Genomic DNA, 13,500 nt, shown 5'->3' on the forward strand with positions numbered 1-13,500 from the left:
TAGCTGCTGCACGGTGCCTGGTAATGATCCCAGAGGGGAATTCTGCATTTTTATTTGCTTTACCATAAAAACGTAACTCAGCAACGTCCTGCGCCAGGACAACAAGATAACAATACATGTGACTGGATGGGAGTGTAAACACAGGACAAAGAAAGAGGAGATGGGGGGGTTGATAGAAGTGGACAGAGAGGAAGGGGTGCACGTGATAAGGAGCAAGAGGCAAAGATAATGCATGCATTGAATACAGTGCAGCTCTGTATTCACATACAGCGTGACTGATGAGGGAAAAGCCGTCTCACGCTCTGTGCATCTAATAGGCTTTAATGATGGCCTCTCTCAGCCACCCATTCTGTTAACAGGTCTAATGAGAGCAAACAAGCTCTTCACGAACAAAACAGATCATCAGAGGTCCTGCTATAGGTTTCATTGAAAAGATGTCAACAGGATGCTCGACATGAGCAGGACAATCAGCGGGAATGTGCTGCGAGTCAGAGAGATGTTGGGATTGGACGATTCAGAGGCACGTAAATGAGAGAGAAGCTAAAGGGCCAAAAGGTTCTGGCGGTTTATAAAGATGACAAATCACATACATTTACTTAAATATTAGGGCTGTGTGTATTGGCAAGAATCTGGCGATAAGATAGGTATCATTATAGAGGGGTTACGTTTCAATAAATTGTGATATATTGCAATACTGTAAGCGAGGCCAGAATATTGAGATTGAGAATATAGACTTTTTTTTGCAATCAGAACAGTGGGTTCTGCATTTGCATTTATTACAGTCCCTGTAACATCCAACATCAGAGCACTACCTTGAGAGGGCACATACACTGAGAGGTTGCATCTCTTTGCAAATGAAATAAAGTATTGACTGATTTAATCTTTGAAAGTAAACTATTAATTAAAAATCAATACAGTTTTTTTGAGAATCGATATCACAAAACATCGTATTGCGATATTCAATATATTCGATATTTTCTAACACCCCTATTAAATATACAGTGCAGTTTGATAAAGATGTATTTTGACTCTATAAATAAGAGGCACAAATAAAACACAAACAACTCTCCCTCCCTCCCAGCACTGTGCATCAGCGTGAGTGTGACATCAGACTACAGAGCAGCAGCGTCGGTACCCCAGTGTACGAGCATCAATGGCTCCATGTTACATACTTTCCATACTCACACATTAGGGCTGGGCAAAAATATCGTCTTAGATTTTTAATATGGCGATATGGCATAAGTGATGTTGTCTTTTCCTGGTTGTAAAGGCTACATTACAGTAAAGTGATGAAATTTTCTGAACTTACCAGACTGTTCTAGCTGTTCTATTATTTGCCGTTCCTCACTTAGTCATTATATCCACATTTCTGCTTATTATTTATCAAAAATCTCATTGTGTAAATATTTTGTTAAAGCATCAATAGTCAACCCTACACATTCATCCATCCTTTTATTCATCTCTCACGTAGGGTTGCAACTGCTTATTATTTTTGGATTATTATTTTTCAGATAAATTGAGTAATCTCTAAAAACCAAAAGGTAATTCAACTGACAATGATGTGAAACAGATAAAAAGGAGAAAATGATCACACTTGATAAGCTGGAAAGAGTGTTTGGTATTTTTGCTTAATAAATGACGTAAACAATTATCAAAATTGTTGGTAATTAATTTCATGCCCACTAATTTCCGCACCTCTCTCATGCATGCACGCCAGCTCACCACACACCTGCAGCGTCTGACAACGTAAACAGCTGCTGCCTCCGTTACAGAACCTATATGAACCTGCACCTCACAGCCAGAGAGATCACACACACACACACACACACACCTTCCGAGTGGAGCCCACCTACCTCCACACACATCTGTCTCCGGGGTTGGCCCGCAGTACGGTATGAAACGAGGTCCGGGCTCTGATGACAAATTGCTACTGAAAGGTAAGGTGACCGTGGTTGCTGCTGGAGAGCTCGACTGGATCTACGAGAGACTGGGAACCTCCATCTGACTGATTTACTCTCCACTAATCAGCACATTCCCCTAAACGTCAATGAAAAGAGGAGGCTCTCCTCACACACACAGCACCCTCCCCCTGTCTCACTCACTGCCACACTCTTTCTTTGAATCTCTCTTTCATTAGTCTCTCTCTCTCTCTCTCTCTCCACCATCAGCTGTCCTCTCGTTCTCACCCCCCAACATGCCTCCACCCTGGTCTGTGCTCTTTTATTCAGCTGCTGTGTTGATGTCTATGGTTCAGTGGGGACACGTTCCGAACCTGCGTGTTGCAGCGCTGCAAGGTCACCGATAGTTGTTGTTTTTACTCTCCTCTCCCTCTTCAGGACACATGGTGTTGCCGAAGGGGAAATCTGAGCTCTCAACCAGAACACATCCTCAGACAGCCTGAGCACAATCCAAAAATGTAGTTAGATAACAGGTCATCTGACAACATGAGAAATCAGAATACCATTAACATAAAGGTCTGAGTTTGACAGTCAGAAACAGGTGAAAAATCAGCGACCGTATATCCTTCTTATTCGGCAAAAAGTGTGAGAGTACAGGATGTGATTGTGGCGTTTTTACACTGAGAGAGCTGACACTGTATCTGGAAGTAACACTGTCTAAGATTGCCGTCCTGCAAACATCCACCTCTCTACGTTTCCTCTGCTTTTGTGTGCGGCTCAGGCCAGTTCTGTCCAGTTGGCCGTAGCTGATGAAAACATGTCAATACTCACAGAGTAGAGATTCTCAGAAATGAGCCAGACATTTGGTGGTTCTATGATTTAAATAAAAAAATAAAAACTGTGGGCTAGATACTGTTTTTCCTTTGATGCTCTATGCGTTTTTGCAAGAATAATTCAGGACAGAAATAACAGATCTGTGAGTCATTCTACTAAAAAAATAATACCTTTTTTTCTCTCCAGTAAAATCATTATTATATCAGAAATGTTAAGTAAGCCTTGGCAGTAAATCTCAATAGCATCCATCTGGGAGGAGAGCCAGAGAAACAGGCTACAAGGCTGCAGCAGCCTCTGTGGGACTCCAGACAAGGCAAGATCCCCCATCTGCCTTAATTTGTCTTCTCTCCACTCACCGATGGCTCACAGTGGAATTAAGGATGCTCATTTATTTGACTTGAAATATCCCCCATTGTTTAATTACTTAGCTGTCTGCCCTTGACTAACTCATGCACTAATCAATTGACTGATTTGATGGTAACTTTGTCTACTTCTTTATGACAAATGCAGTCAAAGCCATGTATAGACTATCCACACACACACATTCAGCAGCACATTCACATATAAGACGGCTGTTCTCTGCCCTGAAGTCTCTCTACCAACAGATGGCGGTAGTGCACAGTCATCGCTGGCTGCACTGAGACTGATTTAGGGTTTAGGGATATATGGCTGATCAAAGGACTCCCACTCGTCTTTATCAAGAGGGGGGAAAGGAAACAAGTTAATGTAAAGTAGAGCAGCAGTGGGAGGGTTACTGTTTTTTGAAAAAGGGGGAGAAAATATGCAGGGAGAAAGGAGTTAGAGGAGCAATGGCTACATATTGAATGAGAGAGGAGATATTCTTTAGTCCCGAGGGAGCTCATTTAAGCTACAGGGAGACATGTTCGGGTCTGTATGAGGAGACAGGTTGTATCTCTTAGTCTCATTTGTCAGAAATGTCTCTGAGAGTCTCAGAAGTGGCCCTTAATTTGAAAGGAACTGTCTCCGATGTGGGTTAAAAGCCCGGAAACAGTAAAAACATGTGCTTTCGCACTATAATTCTGTTACTAAGAATTATAATAATGATACTGATAATTATCAATAATTCAACTCCTGTGCACCAATGGTTCATTATCTGTGGTCAGACTAATTGCAGCCTAAAGGAATAAAATCAATACACAGACAGACAATATCTGTACGGTATGAATGAACCTCGGTGAATGATGTCACGGAGAAGAAAAGTCACGTGACTACGGGAAACCTGAGCGATACACACATCAGATGATGTGTCTCGGTGGACGCTGCCTCCCTCGTAGATTGAAAGCAGGATTTATCACAATTGCATGCACGTGCACAGATCTCCGAGGCCAGTTGTCAAGGCAACAGCTAAGGCTGACAGAAAAAAAAAAGAATGCACTGTCCGTCTCGTTAGAGGATATAGACGTCTGCTGTGTACGTGCAAAAAACACAGACCTGCATTTACACACAGCTCAGAGCAATTAGTCCAATCAGGATAAACATTTAATGACTGTTTACCATCCACAGTCCCAGCCTCCCTGACAGCATGGTTATTTCACTCTCACGCAGGGACGTGTGCCGATTTCACAAATCCCGAGCCCACGCAAATGCATGCAAAAAAATTCAGTTCGTGATCAAATATTTATTGATGAAAAAATGATAAATTCTGCTTTTAATGATCCAATGTACGCCCCCTGATGCACAATATTAGCATTGAGAGTCTTGGACAATGATGTTCTAATGTTTAGTCTTCTGCCAAGAGCAACATTTCATCTTTTATTCACCTATTCATCGCAGGCTGAGACAGAGCTGAAAGCCCCCAAAGGGACCACTCTGTTTTATAGAGTAAATGTGCTGTCGTGCTATTATCAACTCCCCCCAGCGTGACCCTACCCCACCTCGCTCATTTCTGACATAAATCAAAACACACTCTGGATAATGAGGGTCTGCTTTGTCACTGAAAAGAGTCGGTGGATTAGCAGCAATTACCAACTCTGAGCTCTGGGGGCTCAGCTTGCTCACAGCTGTTCCTCCAGTGGTGCAGGTACAGGACAGTGTACATGCACTGATTCCCATTCAAAGCAAGGCACAGAGACAGATAAGCGACAAAGATGTGAGGACCGCGCAAGCGCCATATATTGCCAGCCTTCAGATTCTGCAGCAGAACACTAATAAGCTGGGCTCTAATTTTTGCAAATAATGAGCTGTTCTTTTTTTAGTCCGACTCTGCGTGTGCATACAAATTTGTATGTGAATCAATCAATGCATGTGTGCATTTTTTGCAAAAGCGTGCACATGGCCAAACGACTACAAGGTGCAGAGTGTGTATAGAAGAGCTGCAGTGCAGCAGCATGAGCTCATCACTCTACTCTTCTCCCCCTCCTCCTTCTCACCCCCCACCTCGCATCCCCCCCATCCCGCACCCTCCTCGCGCTCGCCATTACATAAGTTAATGCAGCACACACCCTTATTATTCTCCAGGCAGGCACTGTGAAGAGATGCAAAGGAATATGTCATCAAAAGTAGAGTATAGCGGCAGAAAAAGCCACAGAAAGAGACAGCGCCTGTGTTTCCCTCTGAGCTTCCAGTCCACTCATAATAAAGAGTGGAGCTACACATGTTTAATCATAACACGCTTTAATCATAAAACGTGTACAAAAAGGGGGAGACGTTTTTTCCTGACATAATGCATCTTTATTTCGTACTGTACTGTGTGCACTTTCCTCATCAGACACCTCAGTAAATGCCCTGAACATGAAGAGCGCTCTCTCTCTAGAGGGTGGCATTCTTCAGCATTAGAGTAAACAAACTGGCTTCCTCGGATGATTAGCATTTCAAAAGCTGTACGGCTTAACATGAGCAGAGTAGATACTGCAGCAGAGGCAATGTTCCCAAATATATTTTCCCGTCATGTTTCCACCCTGCAGCAATAGGAGGTGAAGAGACAAGCCTTTCCCTTACGGCTACACCACATTAGCCCGTTTATTACTGTCATCATCACATGTCCTTTCAGCAAACAAGGCAGAACACTGTTATTCTTAAAAAGGGTGATATAAAAAGTAATGTAAAGAAGAAAGAGATCTTCCCACACAATGCTGATGTCCCTGTGGGAGAGACGCCGGTGTAAATTATTCAGCGGTGTGGACATTGACTGCAACTTAAGCATAGATTAGAAAAAAGCCTTTGCATATAAAATGCTTTCAAGTAAACCTCAGATACTGTAAACCAAAGCACAAACACATAGCAAGCTCCTTTTTCTGGTCATGGGCACATCCATAATGATGCACCCCACTGTGGAGGCCAGCCAATGGCAATAAGCCTGAGGACACAGATTGTTGCAGTGTAAACCTATTTTCCACTGGATACACATTTGGACAAGCATGAGTACAAAAATACAGTTTACAAACATGTGAGCGGAAATATCCTGAATCAACTATGAGCACCTACATTTGGGCTTGGCACCAGTCTGTGTGACTGCGGTTCACCTCTGTAGTCTATAATTCCTAAAGGAACATTACTATGAATTTAATCTATTCAGCACCAACTCTGCAAGGCCAGAAACCCAGTCCACTTTTCTGTTGAGGCTAACTGCAACTTGAGATCTCCATCATCCTGACATTTCTGACCAGAATACGGCTTCAATCCTAGACACGTCTAAGCTTTTCCACCCCGGAGAGTATTTTTTAACTCACCACAGTGGAACTGCAAGCTCGCCTTGGCAGGTTGCTACTTTTCCATTACAAGCAGTTCTCCCCCCCCCAAAAAAAAGATCTCACTTGTCGTAAAGCCAGCGTACCGAAGCAGGGCACCAACAAAGGGGTCAGTGCCTGCTCTCATTTGATCTACAAGTATGATTTTCAGTTCGGTTCAGGCTAATGTTCCCAGAGTTCAATCCCATTTACCTATTATGAAGCAGTGCAGTTCTGTCAGGCGGCGTTTAACATCCCAGTTCACTCAGATGAGACTCCACAGAGCTACTCCGTCCCATGGATATATATCCACTATGGGACGAGGAGGCACTAGTGACAAGCTCCAGATCGGCACACATTAAATAAGTAATGCTGTCGGCGTATACTCTCTGACACAGAACCAGAGTCATATCAGATGTACCCTGATGTCTACGGTGTCACTGTTACTGGATACCTGCCTCGGTCATGAATCGCCTCGTTGCTTTAGTCTCTCAGACATTTAGCAGGTTAGTATTAACCCATTCAGGAGATGGTTACCTGCATATTGTTCTTTTTGCTTTGTTTGTTTTGTTTTCTTTCACCATGTTCCATCCAGGAAAGTGGGAAGGGGGATATAAAAGGATAGACAGCACAGGGAGAGGGGATCTAGGGACTGGATGAGTGAGGAGGAGCTTACTGTTACTGACAAAAAGTGGCCCAATCAGAGCACAAGGTATCACCAAGTGTCATAAAAGTAGCCCAATTTAAAATTTTCATTTAGGGAAGGGTGTTTTCGGTCCTATCGCGTCTGGTCTTCTGTTTTATCAGTGTAATTAGAGGTAATAAAATAAGATAAAACTCTTTCAGATAATGTTGCATTAAAGGTGCTCTATATAATATCCAGAGCTTTAATATAGAAGCAAACAACTATTTGCTATGTAAAGATATAGAGGAGTAATGTCTACCTGAGCAGAATCTACCTGTGTGTGTTGAAATAAGAGCTTCTTTGTGCTTTGTTGACATCCCCGGGCCGGCCGCACATGCTTTTAGTGCATGTGAGCGTGCCCCACTGGATAGCTCACTGCTGCTCTGCACTGCTCTCATATGGCGGTTATAGCTGATAACGCCGTCCCAACCGACAGCGCTGTTGCGGAAGCGTAGAACCCATCCTCGGGTTCCCTCTCACGTTAACACTGTTAGCTCTGTCAGCAATGTTGCCGTTGTTTGGGCTGTTAGCACCGTTAGCTACGAGCCGCCGGTTCAGCCGTCGCCATGTTGAGAGCCATGCGGCTTTAGGCAATAGATAAGCTTCCAATCTCACATTTAGCACCTTTGAGCGTAAAACGTTTTCAGTCATATGAACCGATTTAAGCCTTTACACATCTTTTATCACAGAGCTATGACAGAAGAATAATTGGCAGGAAAAAAAGTTTAAACTTTTTTGAAATAAATTGAAATGATATTTGGTTTTGGCCAATTAATTGTAATATAGCCTAACTTTTTGGAAATAGTGGGATTGGTGATAAAGTTATTTATTATTTATTTATTATATGTTAAAAATGTATTCTTTTTTAAATTTATTTGAATTTATTACTAATTTATTGTTTCAGATTTCTTAAACATCTACATATGATATTGGCCTCAAAAATGTTTCTAATGTTCAGAGTTATGTTCATACGGCATGTTGGTGGATGACATATAATGATGATATAAAGAACCTGCCTGTATATTTGCTTTGCCTGCCAATAAGGAAAAATACAAATCATATCTAAGAAAAACAAACAGTAACAACGATTAAAAAAACAGATAATATGAAAGGCCTGTATGTTTGGAGAGGTCAACACTGTGTGAGTTACAGTGCTTTTGAGGTTCCCTGCAGGCTACATGATTAGAATCACAGGCTGAATGTAACAGAAATGTACAACTGAAGATATCAAATTGGTCAATCAATCACATAATCCCATCTCTGTGGACTGAATAATAATAGAAAGAAATCTTTCTAATCTTTTTTGCTGGTTTCTGTGTTCATTCAGAGAGAGATTTGAATCCTGCATGTCAGAGGACGTTCCTGCTGTACACTTCTATGCTAAGACAAAGTTAAGAGATAATAAGGCTTAAAGGAGATGAAAAAAAGAATGGCCAGATTATTCTTAAACCTTCATTATCGAAGGCACGTCCTTGATAAAGTAGACTGCCCTGAAAGACCTTGAAAATGTCTTCACTCTTCACTCTGTCTGGGTGCCAGTGATAATATATTTCCGTGGTTCTGGAAAGGAAACCATCAAGCTTGAGCATATAGACAGGAATGTTATTTGATCAGTCGAACGTCAGAAATATCTGCACAGCCTGCTGCGGTCGGTCGGAACGACAACCGCCACTTATCCTGCAGGCCACGGCTGTCCACACTGGTCTGTGCCAGATGGTCTCCTACCTTATAGTTCGGCTGGTTATGCAGTACTTCCACATCGCATTCCACATGGCAGTGACATCACCGGAGGCATCAGACATGCCCGAAAAAAGTGCACATGGCACTAAAGGGAAGTTTAAAAAAAAAAAAAAAAAAAAAAGTTTTAAAAACTGCAGCAACTCCCCTTAAAAGAGCCACCAAAAGTACAGTCTGTGCTCACTCCCTTCACGACCACAAATTACACCCCACATCCTTCACTTTCCATGGAGAACCCACAGAGAAATTCATTCTTTCGCTGCTAAAGTTACTCTGTCTGTGCCTTTTCGACGTTCTCCCTGCCCTAGTTTATGTTGGGCTCAGAGTTGCTGCCTGATGACCAAGTAAGGTAAAGGCCCAGTACGTATAGCAGAAGAAAATCATCCCTCTTCTTAACAAAAGCTCTCCACCCACAACGAAGCGCTCACCAGCCCTCTTTCTGCTCTCTGCAGACAACCCCTTCCTTTTTGTTCCGTCCAATGCAATCTTTCACTCATCTGCTGCTCCCCAACAGTGATGGGCAGGGCCTGTGTCGTGTATTTGATGTGTATGCTTGTGTTTATGACTGTAAGAGAGAGAAAGAGAAAGAGAGAGAGACGGAAACAGAGAGATAGATGGAGAGATAGAAAGAGCACGAGAGAGCTTTCGGTCCCTGTGTGTAATGGTAATACTTGGGCACATGTCCAACAATCACACTGCTCTCAATGGGAAGGCCACGCAGGAGGGAGGCTGGGAGGGTGAACCCCAGTTCAGCAGCTGGGAGAGGCTGTTTTGAGTTACTACTCTGACCTTGCTTTTAACAGCACAGTTTCAGTTCTGGGATACAATCTGACTGTGTTACACTGGAACCGGAGCAATGTAATGAGTTACACCCAATGACCAGGATGTTCCAGTAACTCTGCGGGATTAGACACATTATGAGTTGTCCACAGTGTGCGGAAAAAAAAGAAACAACAATCGTCCTGAATCCTTCCAAAGAGTCACAGACTGAGATCAGCCATTAGCAGCAGTTAGCAAAAGATTTAGTTAATTATTTAAACTAAGTAGGGCAGACCCAAATGCTTAGAGGCTTCAACCATTGCCATGGTAATCGACCTCCAAATCAGTATTCGAATGCTTAGTTTTTAGTTTTTTTTAAATATAAGTACAGTACGTAATAAAAAAGTATAAATCCCAAGAGAGCCCATTAAATAAGGAATATTCCCACAACATTATGATTTTTTTATATTCAACATGAATTATTATTAGTTGTTCTCAGACGTATATTGTTGTTTGTTGTGTGTAGAGGTGCGTGTGTGTACAGCAGTGCGGTAGCGGCTTCGAATACCTTAGAATATTTCTCACCAAAGCTGCAGAGCCCAAAAACTGGCATTCAGGACAGTCCTAAAACTAAGTAGACCACAAAGCTTCTGACAGTACTGTAACACTACTGGGGCTGTCCTTGACCAAAGAAATTCTTAGTCGACTAACACTCCTATGATTTTGTTGACTAATCAATTAGTTGATTTGATCAACACATCAAAGAATCACACAAAAGCACCATTTTAAATCTTGTGTTGGCCAAAGATGTGCTGATATGTTTCTTAGAAATAGATCATTCAGCATGAAAAAAGCAAAACAATTGACTAATCAACTAAAGAGACAGCCCTAAACACTACAAAATCAAAAATCTGACTGAAACGATGACGATAATACCATAAGCATTTGGTACTGAGGTAGCACCAACAGCTGGGGGGGTTCCCTGAAGCCTACGTTCAAAGAAGAGCTGCCAGCTGAATCGGTGATGCATTATTAATGAATCCCGGACATACTGCGTCCTCACCTTCAGAATACTAACGCTTATGACAAACTGTGTGTTTTTATATGTGTGAATGCATTAGCATATAGAGATGTGGCAGACAGCAGGCATGTGCACCTGAATTTTCACAGGTACTGGATCAGTGACTTCACGCCGCAGCTTGCCTCTGATTCAGACATCAAACATCTGCACGACGGGATGCCATGAAGGAAACCTTTGCAAACATAACCGGCGTTGGTGTAGCAGGAGGAAAATGGATCAAAATATTGTAGCTCTTTTCTGCACAACTGCAAAAACCAGGGATCTAAATTATGTTGAATAAGTAACAATTCAGAGGAATTAGAGTTCTTTGAGGCTGAGATTGCAGTTTGAAATACACACATGTGAAATTACAGAGGCCGATTGAATTAAAAATAAAGACCACCCAAACATTAAAGCACGTTTATATCGTGGATAATCCATTCATATCTGTCTTTTTCTCTACATCTTCAACAGATAGTGGTTGTTTTGTGCAAAGCAGGTCAATGTGCATCTCAGTCTGAGGGGGTGAAGTGTATGTATGGAACGTAGAGCATCATATCTGTGAGTCCTGATAGGTGGTAAAAGACAGGAGAGGTTTATTTTTTAATGGTTTCAACACAGCAGCAGGGGAATGGGGGTGTGGGAGTGTGAGAGACGAGTGTCCACCTTTTAACATACCTGGAAGCTGCGAAAAAACATACATCAGTGGTAAAACCTCTCACAGAAAAAGAAACCATGATGTTCAAACTGTTAAATATCTTGCATCCTCTGATTCACTGCTGTGATTTATAGTTTTAAGTGTCACCAGGGGGACATTAAATCAAATCTGACGACATGATGGGCATGTTGCGGTGAAAGAAGAAGAAATCCCAAAACACATTATAGATTCATGAAAAAAATTGATGTCTTTGTCAACCCTGATGAGAGCTGCAAAGCTCGACTCAGTAATCAGGCGCAGATAACGCAGTAGGTGAAAGGTGAAAGAGGAGAGTTCCCAGTGGGACACAGATGAATGATTTCAGGCATCTAAGTGCTTTTCAGCGGCGCCAACGCTAAACAGACAAACTGACACAAACGAGATCATTCCAAGTGCCAAGTTGCTTAACCAAGTGCTCCTACAAAATAACAGTCCTAACCTGGTTCGCTCTGAGAAATCGATAATGGTTCAAGCCAGCTCACACGCTCTAATGTCTCTCTCAGTCAGTCAGCCTGTGTGTCAGCGTGCAGAGCGGAGCACCACGGCAGTTTCTCTCAAGTCATGCTAGAGTGTGTTTTAAAAATCATATGGATTTGCTTTAAATGTTGGGAGCGCTTCAGCACAGCCAGGCAACAAGCTGACATAACTCTGTGATAATTATAAGTTGTCCAGAAACACGTAGCGCCAGAAGGACAATAACCAAACATGACTGCAGCCATTTTTAAACCTACCTCTTGTAAAAGTTGTTGTGTGGGTGCAAACACAGCACATGCCAGTAATCCAGGCAAAACGCTTTGAACTTCCACATCCTCAGCTCAGACAATCAACAGGGCAGAAGAGCAGCAACATTAAAAAGCACCATGGCACCACGAGCAGCACGACCCTGCTCACTTCTTCCACCAGTGAATCCCTGGCACGGACGTGGGATCTGTCCTCCTCTGGAGCTCCAGCCACTGGATGACAGCCTGAGTGGTTTTTAACCCGCCCAGAACAACCACATCACTCTTTGGACCTGTCTCACCCAGGAAGCCAGACCTTTCAGGAACCCTCGATAGGACCGATTTGGACCCAGTATCAACGCTCAGGATCCACCTCCCGTAATAAGCTCTATTTCGGCTGCTTCGGCACTCTTTTAGCTCCTATCCAGGTCAGTCGGTCTGTCCTCTGTGCTGGTCCCTAAACACAGTGCGTCAAGCCCAGGATCCTCTGAGACATCATAGCTCCAACCGAAGCTCTGCACCGCTCCAGCATGCACAGGTAGAGGAATGTGTAGCAGCAGCTGATACGAGGAGGAATCCTCCAAAACAGGCAGACTCAACAGGGATGATCATCAATGGCCTCCTCCTCTGTCTGCTCCTCTGCTGCATGAAACTTTCTAATGAGGCGACAGATCTTTTCTCTCACTCCTCTTCAGCTTAACGCCATCCTTCTTCTCCTTTTCTCCTCTTCCTCCAGTCAAAATCCTGAACCTCCTCCTTCCTATCTCTGTCCCCACTTCTCCTGATCCTCCTGCCTCCTGCTCTCTCTCCGTCTCCCTCTCCCTCTTACAGCTGCTGCCATCTACACAGGACCTCCCAGAAATGTGCCGATTCTGGTTGCCGGGCAACACTACCGTACTACTGAAGCTTCAAATGGAAGCCCAGCGGAGCAGCCGGCGATTGGTTGGCGTTTCAGCAGGGAGGGGCTGCTGCAATGTTGTACGACCACATGAGTTTATATACGCATGCTTTGTTGAAATAAATATAAGCTTCAAGTGCTCTCATGTTTTCTCAGTGTCTCGCAATGGAAAGGAAATGCTGCTGTACTAGACTCATCAAGGTCATGGAGGCACTACAGGAAACACAAATGCACACAAATTGTTGAGCAGTTATGGTCAATAGAGTGATTAATGAAGTGAATTAAACTGTAAGATGTGAATGGCAGCGATATGCAGAGAGAATAAGAGGGTTAAACATGGGTCAAATAAGTGTGTGTCTTCATTAGAAGCATTTCCAAACGTGCTGCAGTGCTTATAAAGCTTATAAAGACTTATAGACTCTATAGTACGTTGCTCTCTTTTCTTGCTAAAAGGGTTGTTTTGCACTTGAACACCAGCAGCACAGTGCTGTCCTTTCTCTGCCTGAGATGCAGAGAATCACGCTGCA

At 43.0% G+C, this 13,500-nt stretch overlaps 1 protein-coding gene across 7 annotated transcripts in view; it reads right to left on the reverse strand.

Annotated features, from left to right (window-relative positions):
- Nucleotides 1-13,500, reverse strand: part of LOC119489521 (IQ motif and SEC7 domain-containing protein 1-like) — a 102,274-nt gene that overhangs the window by 34,202 nt on the left and 54,572 nt on the right. Inside the window, exon 1 of one of the 7 annotated variants that reach the window (XM_037772049.1) lies at nucleotides 12,088-13,001. The exons of the other annotated variants lie outside the window; for them this stretch is intronic. Within the exon in view, the coding sequence (XP_037627977.1) occupies nucleotides 12,088-12,164 (77 nt within the window). The 5' untranslated portion in view covers nucleotides 12,165-13,001. Of the gene's footprint in view, nucleotides 1-12,087; nucleotides 13,002-13,500 lie in introns of those variants that run through there. 7 annotated transcript variants of the gene reach the window in all.

The sequence above is a fragment of the Sebastes umbrosus genome, chromosome 6 (genome assembly GCF_015220745.1).
Source record: "Sebastes umbrosus isolate fSebUmb1 chromosome 6, fSebUmb1.pri, whole genome shotgun sequence".
In the NCBI taxonomy this organism is placed as follows: domain Eukaryota; kingdom Metazoa; phylum Chordata; class Actinopteri; order Perciformes; family Sebastidae; genus Sebastes; species Sebastes umbrosus.